The 17,350-nt window shown below is 41.2% G+C and overlaps 1 protein-coding gene across 3 annotated transcripts in view; it reads right to left on the bottom strand.

Annotated features, from left to right (window-relative positions):
- The window catches only part of LOC132404887 (protein unc-13 homolog B-like), a 439,816-nt gene that overhangs the window by 291,541 nt on the left and 130,925 nt on the right, over positions 1–17,350 (bottom strand). For all 3 annotated transcript variants that reach the window (XM_059989454.1, XM_059989453.1, XM_059989452.1), the window contains exon 3: positions 4,098–4,197. In XM_059989454.1, coding sequence (XP_059845437.1) covers positions 4,098–4,197 — 100 coding nt within the window. The remainder of the gene's footprint in view (positions 1–4,097; positions 4,198–17,350) is intronic.

Genomic DNA, 17,350 nt, shown 5'->3' on the forward strand with positions numbered 1-17,350 from the left:
ATACTGAAGAGACTGGGGAAGAGGCGGTTGGCTCACAAATCAAGAAAGCTAGGAGATAGTGTGTGAGGGAGGATAGGCAGGTGATAGAGAAAGGACATGCTCAGACCAAAGGTTTGAGATGTGTCTATTTTAACACAAAGAGTGTTTAACACAAAGCGGATGAGCTTAGAGCGTGGATCAGTACTTGGACATATGATGTGATGGCCATTACAAAGACTTGGATGGCTCAGGGACAGGAATGGTTACTTCAAGTGCCGAGTTAGATGTTTCGGAAAGGAAAGGGAGGGAGGCAAAAGAGGTGGGGGTGTGGTTTTCCTCCAGGATTTCCTGATATTTTGCTGCATTAATTTTACCCTCCACCTTCACATGCCTTTCAGGGTCTACTGCAGTGAAGCATCCCCACAGCCTGATGCAGCCACCACCATTTGATCTCCATTTAATTAATTATGTGACTTTAAAACCAATACGCTGCACCGGTGATGATCTAATACGTCATATTAAAAGGGGTGAATAATTTTGCAATCAACTGCTTTGTGTTTTATATTTGTAGTTGAGTTAGAGATCTCCTTTCACTTTATTACAAAAGTCTTTTTCTGTTGATCAGTGTCAAAAAAATCCAAATTAAATCTGCTGTGATTCAATGTTGTAAAACAATAAAACATGAAAACTTCCGGGGGGGGGGGGTGAATACTTTTTATAGGCACTGTATACAATGCCACTGGGTCTTTATATGTGCTGAGATCTGGGTGGTGGCACCCAGATTGTAGGACAAATGGGAGGGATCTTCAACAATGCTGAGGACCCTGTGTATGCAGCACTACTAATAAATACCTTGAATGGGTGGAAGAGAGACCCTACTCTTCATTCCTTGCAATCCTTTGTAAGGTCTTGGAGTCAGATGTCTTGCAAATTGCACATCAGACACTGATGCAGCTGGTCAGGACACTCTCAATGATGCTCCTGTAAAAACTGGTTAGAAAGGTGGGGTGGTGGGAGGGCTTGCTCACCTCAGTTTTCTTAGGGAGTGGAGAAGTTGCTGTCCTTTCTTGATTAAAGAGGTGGTGTTGAGGAACCAGGTGAGATCATTCATTATGTGTACTCTTAGTAACTTGGTGCTCCCAATCCTTACGCACAGTGAGGAGAGGTCAGCCTTCACCTTCCTAAAACCCACAATCATCTCTTTAAGTTTGTCCACATTGAAACTCAAGTTTTTATGCTTGCAGCATTCTACAGACCACTCTAACTCCTTCCTGTATGCAATGTCGTTGTCATTGTTGATGAGGCCAATCACTGCTGTGTCAATAGCAAACCTGATGATTCAGTTTGAGCTAGATTTGGCAGTATAGTCATGAGTCAGCCTTGGCTGCTTAGTATGATGGAGCTGGAGATGTTGCAGCCAATGTGGTAGTCATTAAGGCAAGTTACTGTTGCCTTCTTGAGCACAGGAATGATGGTGGCTGCCTTGAAGCATGCAAGAACAATGGACTGTTCCAAAGAGATGTTGAAGATATCATTAGAACCTCTGTTAACTGGTCTGCACAGTCTTCTAGCACCCATCATCAGGTACATCATCAGGCCCCATAGCTTTACTTGGTTGACACTGGCTAGGGTCTTCCTCACCTCAGCTGTGTCCAGACAGAATGCCTTCTCGTTGGGGGGAGAAGGGGCCTTCCTCGCCAGCACGTCATTCTGTGCATCAAACCATGCATTAAAAACATTCAGCCCATCAGGCACAGACTAGAAAACCAGTCTGTTATGGTCTGAATGCCTGCCACATGTGCCCTGTGTCTCTGGTGTCAGAGAAATGACTGTAAATTCTCTAAAATAATCCCGTTCTGCCATCCTGTTGGTGCCATAAAGTGCAGCACTTGCTGACCTAAGAACTTGTTTTATTCCGGAAACTGAAGGCAGCATGCCAATCTCTCAGCAGTGCCAGGACCACTGCTGTCAGCCATGGCTTCTGATTTGCCCTCACAGAGATGTGTTTAATAACAGTGATGTCCTCAGTGCATTTCTCTAAATAGCCAGTCACAGATCCCACATATTCATCAGTGCTGATGTGATAGGTAGCCATCTCCCCGTACATGCTTTATTCTGCGTTTTCAAAACAGTCCTGTAAAGCTGAGGCTGCTCCTTCTGACCAGGTCTTTATCCCCCTTCGAACAGTGTGACTCCTTTCATCAGTGGACTGTATGCAGGAATTCGCAGAATAGATATGCTGGCCCCTCCTATCAGTGCTGCTCTCTAATGTTCACCCCCAGAAGACAAACTGGATTGCCTGCAGCTGACCCAGCGTGAGGCAAGCTGTTTTGCTTTCAACTGCTGAATCAGAGCGAGATGAGGAACTGCTTTGTTCTTGCAGAAAGGGCGTTGCAGACCAACATCCATGCACCATCAATCTACAGGCCAGGTCACTCAGGGACTTGAACAAATATTAATTTTTTGTCATTTATGTGCTGTCTGTTACTATATGTACTGTGCTTTGTATTTTAGCCCTATAGGAACACTATTTTGTTTAGCTGTACACATGTTTGTGGTTGAATGACAATTAAACTTGAATCTGAACTTGGCCAGAGTACCCAAGGTGGAAGCAACCTTGTAAGTACCACAGATGTTGGAATAAATCAGGTAGAATAAGCTCTCACCTTTGGTAGCAAAGTCAAATGTTGATTTGGTGTTGGAGGAAAGAAGGCTTCTCAACTAAGCCAAATAAGTGATGTTCACTTGCTTAAATGCTCAGTTCCACTCATTCAAAAAAAACAAAAATATTTTAAATGCAGAAACATTGCCAAATAAATTAGTATAACCTGTTCATTCCTTCTGCGCGTTTTACTTGGAGCTTAATGAAAAAACACATTTGCATTTTTGATGGGACTATGTCAAGCTGCACATCTAACAAGCCACTTTGGTATCAATGCACAAGCCAATTGCAGCAAAGCTAGAATTTCCTAAAATAGATAATTGTGAAATTCCCAGTGGAGACTTTCAGAAAAGAATAGTGCATTTTCCAAATTAAATAATATGCCATATAAATAATTTATCTATGGTTTATATTTCCAATTAATTAGCTAATTAATTTGCAGGGATGTAAATTTGCTTTTAAACTATACAAGCAACTCATCAGTACTGTCCCAAAACACTATCACAGATTTGGGATAGTTACCTGTCTTCATATACCAAATTCCCAGTCTCAGCTTTTATGTCAAAAACACAGATTTTAAGGAAGAAAAACATGGGGAATTCAATGATTGCTTCCCAATGATATTTTCTGGGAGCTAAGATAAAGTGTCAAGACCAACAAGTTACATCATTAAGAGATCTATATTTGGGAATCAGGCATAAACCAGCACTTCTTGCAGTCAAATATTATATTTTTATTAAAAATAACCAAAGAATGAAGAAATTTATTCAAAAATAAATGAAGCTGAAATTATGCTGCCATGTTGTTTTGCAGGTGCTTAGCAGTTTATAGCTTTCCACAATTTCCAACCCCGTTTCCAAAGCAACACACTGCACTGTGACAGATGTAATAGGCTCACAACTACATCTGTCACTCCATGGAAAAGAACAAAATCCGCAACAATTATTAAACCCAGTAATGTAAAACTGTAAGCATATTACTATTCCACCATTTTACAAGGCAACAACAAGCATTGTCATTCCTAAATAAAAAGATGTTAATTGTTTTAAGTTACAATTCAGAACATGATCCTCAGTTTTCAAAATTAAGACCCAGATTATTGAGGAAAGTAATCTTCAAAGTCTACCATCTGGCGGGCAATTATGAGGCTCTAAATTTATCAGTGACATATATTCTCAAGGAAATTTTTACATAAATAAGACTTTGTTAAGAATCACGAGAGCAATTCATCATATTTGTGTTCAACAGTTTATTTTTACTGCACTTTTTATGCATTTTAAAATAAGTCAATTGCAAAAGATTTATAAGCACCCATTCTTACCTCTGCCACCATCAGCCCACCCCCATTCTTAACATAACAACCAATGTCTTAGAATTCAGACAAGTGGGTTCATGGATTTCCCAGATTCCACTCCTTCTCACATTACCCAAAACTGAAATGTAAATCAGTACTTACAACATGAAGTCTTGCTCCCAACAAGGCTGGTCTCCTCGTACTGCTATTGTAGTGCTTTTTACATTCTGTACTTTCAGTGTTACATAAGTGTTAAATTTATCTGTCAAAACAGAAAAGACCCTTTTATACAAGTGCACAGATACAAGTTTCAACAGCTTAATTTTAATCGCACATCCAGCAGGTATTTTATCACAACAAATAATTTACTTTAATATAACAACATTGGCCACTTCATAAGCCAATCACTTACAAAATATTGCCATCAAACAACATTTGGAAGGCAAGCAAAGGTTATTTTCAATATGTGTTTTAGAAGCCTTAAGTGAGTTAGAGATACAACGTGGTTTAGAGTACATTTACCAGTAAATGTGAGAGATACACTAAGAGTAAAGCAAGTGAAGAAAATACTCAAGCTGCCAGAATTGGAAATCATGGACAGTAATGTCTTGAAGAGCTTGACAAGACTACAAAGTCAAACAGAGGTGATGCCACCACATCTTGAGATAACAATCCAAGTCGAAGAATTCAGACAAGTGGGTTCGTGGAAATCCTAGAATCCACTACTTCTCACATTTGGATGTCCAGTTTGCTAACCAACCTCCTGAGATGCCAAGAGAAGAGAGGGCACCTCTCACAGCAGAGCTTAAGAACGGAGGAAACAGGACCGACAGTACACCATATACGACCCATTCAGAAATGTTATGTTGATCTCACCTTAGCTTCTACTTTTCCATACTCTCCTCATATCCCTTAACTCTCCCATATTTAAATGTCTTATATACTCTACTTTAAATGCATTCAACTACCCCACTACCAACAGCTCACCCACAAAGGTACATGGTTCTCTGTGAAATCACTTTCCTCCCAATCGCCATTTGAAATGGTAAACTTCTTACTCAGAAACCCTATTTCCAAATACTCCACCAGTAGAAAACATAAATTCACCCTCCAAAAAGAATAAAAATAATTTGCTGAACCTCTCTTCATATGGCAACCCCTCCTATCCAAGAATTAACCTAATAAACCTTCAAAACCTTTTGTCTAATGCAAGCAAAACCCTTCTTGAATGTCACAATTAATGACTGTATGCAATATACAAGGATCGGCTGTATCAGTGCCCTGGAAAGGTACATGAAAACTTAGAGGTTCAAAGGTTCATTTATTATCATAGTATACAACTCTTCAATTCTCCAGGTCCATGAAACCAAGAAAGAAGATAAAGATAGCATGATCGTCAACCCCCAGATCCCACCTCCCTGCAGAAAAAATGAACAAAAACAGAACAGGCACATCTACCCCAAATCCCTCTTACTTCCTTACTTTTACACACAATGCCCCTTGTGCTATGCTTTGTAACTCCAAAACTGATTGAAAGAAAAATACAAGAGCTGGGATACTTGTCTACTTAAGTTTTTCTTAGAGAGCTGCACACATATTACGTGGTGGGGTAATGACATATGCTATTCACGCACTTGTTACATATACCCCATGATGAAATATGTAAACAAATGGTTAATCAAAAGCTGTATTTTCAATGTAACACAAATATTACTGAACTATTAAATACACTACATTCCTCCCTGCTTAGCTCTAAACTCCAACTCAATATAGAATGTATGTCATTTCAAATGTGTAACATATCGCTCTCTAGTTACATATATATAGTACTGTCTTAGGCACATATATAGCTTGGGTGCCTAAGACTTTTGCACAGTACTGTATTTGTCAATGTGAAGCAGACAACGAGTTTGTAAATCTAGTGGGAGCAAAGGATGTTGGATATGGGGAGGGTGAAGCACTGTGGGAGGGGTGGGACAGGTGGCAGAGGAGTACCAGTGGCAGGGGAATAGCGTAGGTGCAGACACACCCAGCCATGAGACACCAAGCAAGGTCATTTGATTCCAAACAATTGGTTTATTGATCATTACAGAATGTCTCTCTAGTGCTTCCTGCTCCCTCCCCTCATCCTTCCCCTTTCCACAAACATGATTCCCCTCTCTGTCCACAGTAAATACCTATATCGGAATCAGGTTTATCATCACTCACAAATGGCATGGAGGTTAGTTTTTTTCTGGTTGGGATTGAGGATGATCCAAGAACCACACAGCGTTGAGTTGATGGTTGTGGAGTGTGCTCCATTGCAATATGCAAGGAGGAAATTAGTGTGCTTCTGATTTACTTGTAGTACATTTTACTGACATTGTACATAGTACATTTCTTAACACTCTGAACAAGTCTTTCCAACAAGCCATTTGCAGCTGGGTGATAGAGTACAGTCATAATATATCTTAGTCTGTTCATTTTCAGGAATGAATGAAACTGTGGTCCATTGTCATGGACTAAGTGTTCTGGACGTCAGTCCTTGTGAAGAGGCTCTCAACACATCCACAGCGTGCGAGGCTGTAGTGGAGGCTATCGGGAACACTTCTGGGCATTTTTGTAGCTGCATCTGCAACTATCAAGAAATTTGTGCCCATGAATAGTTTGGCAAGATCCACATGCATCCTCCACCAGGGCAACGTAGGTCATTCCCAGGGATGGAGAGACACTATTCTTGGCAAATGCCTGATGTGTTGACATCCCAAAAAGTGCAAGGCAAGCTACTTGATCTGCTCATCTATCCCAGACCACCACACAAAGCTTCCAGCCAATGCTTTCATTTTGACCGTGCCTAGACCAGCAGGTAGCTCCTCCAGCACTTAAACTGTCAGCTTGAATGGTACAACAACTTTCAATCCCTACTTAGGCAACCCCCGTCAAAAGCAGTTCATCCCAGCGGTGGTAAAAATGCAGGAACTGGAATTTCTGCTACACAGTCCAGCCACTTTGGGTTGCTATGAGGACCTGTAGCTTCTGGTTTCCCTTTGGATCACCTCTGTTGTAATAGGGAGGCTTTCAATTTGCATTAGGGAGAATACTTCAAGAGGATTATCCTCTTTATAAATGTTTCAGTTATTTCCTTTTCTAAGGGTGAACAGGAAAATACATCTGCATTTCCATGTTTAATTATCCTCTTGAGCTCAATCTTGTAATTGTATCCTCCAAGAAACAGAACCTATCTCTACATCATGGTGCTGCTGTTGGTGGAACACACATCCATGGATTGAAAATAGACATCATTTTACACACCACACCGGATTCAAGGCTGCTCGGTTAATCCGTATGCAATTTTTCTCTGCAGCAATAAGGAATTGTGATACAAAGACTATGGGGCGTTCACTTCCATTACTCATAATATGTGACATGACTGTACCTATATCATAAGGTGAGGTATCACACATAAGCTTCACTGAACAATGTGTATCATAATATGTGAGTTTTTTTGCAGCAGGTGATTATGATTCACAATGCATTTTATGAAAGGGTTATATATAATAATTCTATCAAAGCTAATTGATAAATTACAGGTGGGGAAAAAATGCAAGTTTATGAAGAATGAGCAGGTGGGACTAACGATACTGCTGTGCGAAAAGGAACATGCAGAGTGAAATATTTTGGCCTCTCTGTGTTGTGTCCTACTTCACAATCTGACATCAACACTCAGCCTGAGTCTATCATTAAAGAACAAACACATTTCTCAGTCCTATATTACATTTTGCCTCTCAAATGTCACGAGTGCTGCAGCTTTAGTCACTTTGTGCTGCTTTTTGTAATTATATGCAGCTTTAAGATAATTACTTAGTAGATATACAAACGTATTTGAAAAGCGAAACTTGTTGCAGAACCAATCATGCAATTACAAAGATAATTAAAGATCATCTTTGATTATTAAATCATAAATAGTATTGATTACACACACACAAAGTTGGTGAAATAGATCCAGCCCAAAACACTTCATAAAAATAAAGGAGGAGAAAATTAAAATTTAAATGGATTTCAACAAAGATAAATAACTCAATGTAATTATTTATATATCGGACCTTTGTTATTAAAACAAAAAGTTAAATATTTATGTATAAAATATACTTCTCTCTCTGGGACTTCAGAGAGTGGAGAAACAGTAAGGGCAAATGAATAAGCAGCACAAGTCTCTGACTTTGTCTGCATGCCATCAAACCTCTGAAGTCATCAAAAGTTGCAAACAACCATCAATGAGCTTAAGTCTGAGTGGCTTGGCTAGTTCAGACTAGGGAGGTTCATTCGCCCTGTTGGGAGTGTGTGGGATATGTTGGACAGAAGGAATAGTTTAGGGTGTGGATTGAACCTGCTGTCATCTTACAAGAAGTACAAAGAAAAGTGAAAATTTTGATTTAAAAATGTACCCATCAAAATGACCCCTGTGACTCAGGAATGCTTTCTGACAAACTTTGATTACCTGCGAAGCAACAACAGCTTCCTTGCTGAAGCCAATGACAAAACCAACTTATTTATGATATAATATATATTATAGTCCAGTAAGTCTTACTTCAGTGGTTGGTAAGCTAATGGAAAAGATCCTGAGCGGCAGGATTTATGAACATTTGGAGAGGCATAATATGATTAGGAATAGTCAGCATTGCTTTGTCAAAGGCAGGTCTTGCCTTACGAGCCTGAATGAGTTTTGAGGATGTGACTAAACACGTTGATGAAGATAGAGCAGCAGATGTAGGGTATGTGGATTTTAGCAAGGCATTTGATAAGGTACCCCAGGCAAGGCATTAAGAAAGTAAGGAGGCATGGGATCCAATGGGATCCAAGGGGACCTTGCTTTGCAGATTCAGAATTGGCTTGCCTACAGAAGGCAAAGAGTGGTTGTAGACAGGTCATATTCTGCATGGAGGTTGGTCACCAGTGGTGTGCCTCAGGGATCTGTTCTGGGTCACATTCTCTTCATGATTTTTATAAAGGAGGAAGTGCAATGATGGCTTAGTAAATTTGCTGATGACACAAAGGTTGGGGGCGTTGTAGATAGTGTGGAGGGTTGTCAGAGATTACAGTGGGACATTGATAGGATGCAATACTGGGCTGAGAAGTAGCAGATGGAGTTCAACCGAGCTAAGTGTGAGGTTGTTCATTTTGGTAGGTCAAATATGATGGCAGAATATAGCATTAATGGTAAGACTCTTGGCAGTGTGAAGGATCAGAGGGATCTTGAGGTCCAAGTCCATAGGTCACTCAAAAGTTGCTGCGCAGGTTGACTCTGTGGTTAAGAAGGCATACGGTGCATTGGCCTTCATCAACTGTGGGATTGAGTTTAAGAGCTGAGAGGTTACAGCTATATAGGGCCCTAATCAGACCCCACTTGGAGTACTGTGCTCTGTTCTGGTCACCTCAATATAGGAAGGATGTGGAAACTACAGAAAGGGTGCAGAGGAGAATTACAAGGATATTGCCTGGATTGGGGAGCATGCCTTTAGAGAATAGGTTGAGTGAACTTTTCTCCTTGGAATGGCGGTGACCTGATAGAGGTATATAAGATGATGAGAGGCATTGATCATGTGGATAGTCAGAGGCTTTTTCCCAGGGTTGAAATGGCTAACACAAGAGGGCTCTTTTTTAAGGTGCTTGGAAGTAGGTACAGAGGAGATGTCAGAGGTAAGTTTTTTTTTTACGCAGAGAGTGGTGACTACGCGGAATAGGCTGCTGGCGACGGTGGTGGAGGCTGATACAATAAGATCTTTGCAGAGATTCCTGGATAGGTACATGGAGCTTAGAAAAATAGAGGGCCTATGTAACTTCTAAAGTAAGTATCTGTTTGTCACAGCATTGTGGGCCAAAGGGCCTGTATTATGCTGTAGGTTTTCTATGTTTCTATAATCCTGTCTACATCCAATGAATAACTTTACCTCAGATCCAACTAACTGGTTAAAATTTGAGATAGTGTAGATAACCATGGGATCACTGGAGAATGCCATCTGACCCACTGTTATTGATCACACAACAAGTGATTTTCTATCCAGCCATATTCCAGTGCTAAATCTGAACCTTGTGTTTCAGCTGAAATATATGACTGAATTGCAGCTGCTTTATCAAAACTATTACTCTCCATAGAGAAGAATTTCAAATCTCAAGGAATCTAGGTTTCAAATTTCATGATTTATTAAATAGAATACTAAAAATTCACACTGAAATTTTAATTTGAAAAATCAGTATACATTGCAAAATGTAGCTGAATTAATAATAATAAATGAGATATATTAATTAAAATGCTCTTAACTCCACCATATTTTATTCATGTTAAGTAAATATGAAGGGCTCATTGAAATGATCTAAGCTCAAAAACATGAGCACAAAAATTACCAACTGATGCAACACAGAAAATGTTACCGCTGTTTATGATATAGCATTGAATTCTACAGACTTCATTCATTGAATACTGTTGGGAAGAAAGGGTTTACATCAAAAATCATATTTGGCTGAGACTTGCAGTGTATTTCCAGCATTCTTTTCTTTCTAATTCAGACTTGCAACCTTTGCAGAATCTCTTTATCATGTACATTTTTAAGTGTTTGTCATTACTGAATACTTTTTAAATATTTCCACACAGATTTGCTTAAAAATGATATTAAAATTTACATATGAACATGTTGAATGTGAAAAGATGGTGTAGCCTGCACCTTGTATACTACTTCACGCTTCTTATTTTAAATCTGTTCTGCTGGTGACAAAGGAAGCACTTTATATTACCAGTTTCAGAAGAACTCCTGCTAAAATTAGTTTTATATATACACACAGCCCCGTAAAAGCATCAGCAGCAATAGAACACACCTGGAGTCTGATTTCGCTGTTAACAAAACACAATTTTATTAGTAACTACGTAACAAAGTAACTTAAACCAGGTAAATCAAAAGTTAGTAGTGTTATGCATAAATATGTGTGTAAATATAATTCCCAAACTCATTCAAGCTCAGGTGCCAAGGTTTAAAGTCTTACGATGGTAATGTAGGAAAGTTCAGTTCAATGCACAGAGTTGGTGGGGGAGGGAGAGGTGTTTGTAAGCCAAAGTTAAATCCGCGATAGAAGAACAAATAAACAGGTGCCATCGGTATTACGTCGTCAGACTCCGAACCCACTTTCGAGTTAGCCAAACGTAGCTTATCACAAAGGGTACCTTCTTCAAGGGGAAAACTACCACCCAGGTAAGGGTAAACACACCGGTAGCCTCCACAGGGTCACCCCTTTTATACACTATGATAGCCACAGATCGATTCTCCTGATCGATCTTCAACCCACCCTTGTGGGCTCTTGAAAGTGTGTGTGTGTCTCTCTAGAGAGAGTCGTTTGACCTTGCGTAAATAAACGTGCTGTGAGCAACCATAAACATTGACTATCGATATCAAATAACTCCACCTCTCTTCGCCATAGCAGCTCAGAAGCAGGTGGTAGTTCTTTAGCCAGTATTTCCCTCTCTCCCTCTTTTTAAAGGCACAGTCCTTGTCCATCACTCTACACACACACATGCACACACTGGAGAGGGAAGCCAGAGGTCTAAGAGCCAGTAATCATCAGAGGATCCTGTAACTTTAAAATCCAGGGTGTCCCTACCTCAGACCCATCATATGAATATAATTGTGAAGTATGCACGACAGCATCTCTACTTCCTCAGGAGTCTGCAGAGATGCAGCATGTTATCAAAAACCCTGGCAAACTTTTAATGAAGTGTGGTTCTGAAGTGAACTGACTGGCTGCATTATGGCCTGGTATGAGAACACCAATGCTTTTGAGCGTAAAATCCTACAAAAGGTAGTGTATATCACGGCCCAGTACATCATGGATAAAACCCTCCCAACCATTGAGCATATCTACATGAAACGTTGCCATAGAAAAGCAGTATTCATCAAAGATCCTCACCACCCAGGCCATGCTCTTTTCTCTCTACTGTCATCAGGTAGAAGGTACAGGTGCCCCAGGACCTGTGCCACCAGCTTCAGTAACAGTAACTACCCCACAACCAGACTCTTGAACAAAAGGGGATAACTATACTCATTTCAAGACTCTTTTATCTTGTTATTTCATGCTCATTATATATTGCTATTTATTTATATGTGCATTTATACAGTTAGATAACAGTTTACAGTTCCTGATGTTTAAAGTTTACAATTACTGTTCTATAGATTTGTAAGTATGCCCATGGTAAAAGAATCTCAGGATTGTATTTAGTGACACATATGTACCCTGATAATAAGTTTTACTTTCAACTTTAATAATTGTTAGTAGTTCACCTTCTCTGCACTTTGATGGATGTATATCCTTCTACTCTTTGTCATAATCAATCTTGATTCTCCTTAAAGAGCACTTATTCTGTTTGTCTCAGTGATTCCCTGTGATAAACAATTCCACTATTTAGCAAACACGAGGAAATCTGCAGATGCTGGAAATTCAAACAACACACACAAAATGCTGGTGGAACACAGCAGGCCAGGCAGCATCTATAAGGAGAAGCACTGTTGATGTTTTGGGCCGAGACCCTTCGTCAGGACAGCCACTATTTAGCCATTCTTTGGGCAAAGACATAAAACCAACTTCCCTTTTAGATTTGTGGGTGACTCCTTCATAGTTTAATATATCCTATGAAGACCATCTCAGATTTCTGAAATAAATAAGCAATGTATTGGAATTGAATTTAACACAAGTCCCCTTCTCACCTTTTATAGAAAAGGATCTCATTGTATTGTTTGCTTTTGTTTTTTTTAAATGTCCTTTCAATTTCTGTACCTATATCCCCAAAATAGTGAGGGGGTAAAGAATCTGTAAACGGGGTAGGTAGGTTATATGTGTGGACAAGGTCTTTAATATAGGAAAATATGAAATTATGCACTTTGAACAAAGAATGAAAAAGCAAACTATTATTTCAGCAAAGTGGCACTTCAAAATGCTACAGTACAAAGGCATCTGCAGTGAGCAGAGACGTCCTGGTATCTGAAATATAAAATTCAGATTCATTTACTTATCACATTTGCATTAAAACATACACTGAAATACGTCATTTGTATTAACTACGAACTCAACTAAGTAAGTGCTGAGGGCAGACCACAAATATCGCCACGCATTCTGGCACCAACTTAGCATGCCAACCATGTTCATGAAACATAAGCAACAGCAACAACAACCAAACAACAATAGTAGACAAAGCCCAGTTCCTCCCTACGCAGCCATGCACAGACATACAGACAGTCCTGCAACCCCGAACAGGCCACCTTTGGCCTCCAGCAGATTCACAAATTCTTGAACATTGGGCTTTTGACTTTCTCAATGAACTCACAAACTCAGAGCTTCTGAACTTCTAATCAGCCTCTGGACCCTGATTTGTGGTACAGATCCAGGACTCAATGATGACAATGAATGAGGACCCTGTACAAGCCTCATAATCCAGATACTCCGATGACTAGGACCCTAAGCTCTAGGCCTCGAACTCCAGCCTTCACCGACTACGGCATCACCAGCCCTCGTTCCACCTGCCTGCACACAACTCCAATCCCAGAACTGCTGATGATTCACTGACCAGTGGGGGAACCAACCCTCATCATCTGCTAGCCTGACATCCAATCACAACTGTCCTTTGTCATATGCCCATGCCACTGCCCTTTGAATGCAGAGTGGAGGCCTCCAGTCTGGTTCCCAACTCCTCTCTGTCCCTAAAACCATCCCTGAGAACCTAAAAAACCATCTGAGCCACGAACTCGACGGAGATTATAGCTCGGCACATCTTGACCAGAATGGAAAAGCCATCATCCAGCTACAGAAATTAATAAGGAAACCTAATGAATTGATATACCAAGGAGATGAAGCACACGATTAATAAAGTTTTAATACAACTTTACAGTCTGCTGGTCAGAGTACCCTTGAATACCCCTGCATATAATGTTGGTCTCCATATTTAATGAAAGATGTGCTAGCTTTGGAGAAAAGGATCAACAGAGAGAAGGTTCACTCAATTGATCTCTGGATTGATAAAAAAGATTGTTCCTATACTGAATGGAATATAGCAGAATGACAGATAATTTTTAGAACATGCCGTAGAACATTACAGCACTATACGGGCCCTTCGGCCCAAGATGTTATGCTGAACTTCTGACCTAGTCTAAGATCAATCTAACCCTTCCCACCCAGATTTTTGTGAGATATCTGAGATTCTAAGAGTACTAACAGATTGATAGTACTTAGAACTATAAATTCAAACTAAGTGTCAAGTTCCGATAGAGATGGAATCAGAATTTCTTCCTTTTGAAGTGTGGATAGCCTTTGAAATTATCCCAATTTATAGAAGCTGAAACACCAATTGTACTCAAGGCAAAGATTGGCAAAAATATAAAAAGGGATTCAAATGGTTTGGGTCGAGAGCAGGGAAGTGTTATCACTGTCAAGAATGGATTAGCCATGATCTAACAGAGGAGAGGAAGTGCAAGAGGCCAATACTTGGAGTTCCTACTTCAGATTCTTTAAGATTCCTTGAGTCATAAACCCATTTTGATTCAACCCACACCAGATTCCAGTCTATGTAGTCTCTTGTGTCTCCTGGTAATTACATAAACCAATTTCCAAGTTTACTAATAACTTTTTATATTTTTCAATTTTATTAAGTGCATCCCAAGTTTGATTAGAATATTTGAAAATACTACAGATTTTCAGAAAATTAGATGATATCCCTTTGAGATATGATTATATTGAAGGTAAACTTAAAATTATTTGAAAGTTAAAATTATTTGAAAAATTCTGTGCAATTTCAGGATTAGGAGCAAAAAAAGTGAAGGTAAATTTATTTTTTCAACTATAGAGTTGTTTTAAATATAATAATCTACCTTTTCATCCATTCAATTTGTAATGCTGCTCTTAAACAAGGGCTTTTAAATTACTAACCCACACTGGTGCTAGTGCCCATTATTAGCCAACTTAATGCTTTGAGCTTCACGTTATCTGAAAGATCTGAAATTCTGTTTTATATTCCCAAATCCAGGCTATAGGATGTTATCTTTAATAAAAAGGACTCCGAAATAAATAAAAGTCCGAATTTCTAAGCTGCACAAGGGAATTTAGTAATCTGGGAAAAATGAGAAAAAAAACTCACTCAAAAGAAAAGGCAAAGAGAAAACTTGATAAGCACCATCACCACATGTTCCAACGACCATGGATTGGCCTCGGCTGTCGCAGCAACCCAGAGCATATTCACAACCCGGACTCCAGCACCATCACCACATGTTCCAACGACCATGGATTGGCCCCGGCCGTCGATCTCGGCTGCCCCAGCAACCCAGGGCATATTCACAACCGGACTCCAGCACCATCAACGAGTGTTCCAACGATCATGGACAGCTTCAAAGCGATTGCACAACCACCGACTGCGACTCCAGCCTTGAACTCCAGGCCGGGTCTTCACATGCTGCGATTGTGTCTCCCCTTCCCCCACCACCACTCTGCAATCCCCTCTCCCTCAGATCCCATCGTCAGCTCCTGGGCCCTCAGAGGCTCCACCTTCCTTTCACCCCAACCCTTCCCTCTCCACCGACACTACCAGCCTCCCTCCCCCTCTGAGCCCATCTCTCATCCGTGCCGGGTCTTTACCATTCCCTCCGACCTTCAACTCTCTGAGGCAGAGTGCTCTGTCCTCATTAAGGGCCTCACCTTTGTCCCCCTTCGCCCACACCTCAGCGAGTTCCGCGTATGCCATGATGCCGAACTTCTCTTTCGCCAGCTCCGTCTCCAAGCTTACTTCTTTGGCAAGGACTCTCCTACCCCCACCAATGACCCCTTCTCCCGTCTTCAACACTCCTCCTCTTCATGGACACCCCGCTCTGGTCTTCTGCCTGCTTTGGATCTCTTTATTGCTAATTGCCGACAGGACATCAACCGTCTCGACTTCACCACACTGTGTTCCAATTCCAACCTCTCTCCTCCCAAACGCTCTGCTCTCCACTCCCTCCGCACCAATCCCAACCTCACTATAAAACCTGCTGACAAGGGGGGAGGTGTTGTAGTCTGGCGTACAGACCTCTACCTGGCCGAGGCACAGCGACAACTCTCTGATAACACCTCTTATTTACCCCTTGATCATGACCCCACTAAAGAGCACCAGGCCATTGTCTCCTATACCATCACCGACCTTATCAGCTCTGGGGATCTCCCATCCACTGCCACCAACCTCATAGTTCCCACACCCTGCACTTCCCGTTTCTACCTCCTAAGATCCACAAACCTGCCTGTCCAAGTAGACCCATTGTCTCACCTTGCTCCTGTCCCATCAAACTCATTTCTGCATACCTTGACACTGTTTTATCCCCCCTTGTTCAATTCCTTCCCACCTATGTCCGTGACACTTCTCACGCTTTGAATTTTTTCAAGGATTTTAAGTTCCCTGGCCCCCACCGCCTTATTTTCACCATGGACGTCCAGTCCCGAAATACCTCCATCCCCCACCAGGAAGGTCTCAAAGCTCTCCACTTCATTTTGGATTCCAGACCTAAACTATTCCCTTCTACCACCACTCCCCTCTGTCTAGCGGAATTAGTTCTTACTCTCAACAATTTTTCCTTTGGCTCCTTCCACTTCCTCCAAACCAAAGGCGTAGTCATGGGCACCCGCATGGTTCCCAGTTATGCTGCCTTTTTATTGGCTTTATGGAACAGTCCATGTTCCAAGCCTATATGGATATCCGTCCCCCTCATTTCCTTCGCTACATCAACGACTGTATTGGCGCTGCCTCCTGCACGCATGCTGAGCTCATTGACTTCATTAACTTTGCCTCCAACTTTCACCCTGCCCTCAAATTTACCTGGTCTATTTCTGACACCTCCCTCCCCTTTCTTGATCTTTCTTTCTCCATCTCTGGAGATGGCCTATCTACTGATATCTACTATAAGCCTACAGACTCTCACAGCTACCTGGACTATTCCTCTTCCCACCCTGTCTCTTACAAAAATGCTATCCCCTTCTCACAATTCCTCTGTCTCCACCACATCTGCTCTCAGGATGAGGCTTTTCATTCCAGGATGAAGGAGATGGCTTCCTTTTTTAAACAAAGGGGCTTCCCTTCTTCCACCATCAACTCTGCTCTCAAATGCATCTCTCCCATTTCCTGCACATCTGCCCTCACCCCATCCGCCCACCACCCCACTTTTTGATAGGGTCCCCTTTGTCCTCACCTACCACCCCAGCAGTCTCCAGATCCAATGTATAATTCTCCGTAACTTCTGCCACCTCCAACGGGATCCCACTACCAAGCACATCTTTCCCTCCCCCTCTTTCTGCTTTCCGCAGGGATCCCTCCCTACGCGACTCCCTTGTCCATTCATCCCTCTCATCCCTTCCCACTGATCTCCCTCCTGGCACTTATCCTTGTA

This window comes from Hypanus sabinus, chromosome 14 (genome assembly GCF_030144855.1).
Source record: "Hypanus sabinus isolate sHypSab1 chromosome 14, sHypSab1.hap1, whole genome shotgun sequence".
Taxonomy (NCBI): domain Eukaryota; kingdom Metazoa; phylum Chordata; class Chondrichthyes; order Myliobatiformes; family Dasyatidae; genus Hypanus; species Hypanus sabinus.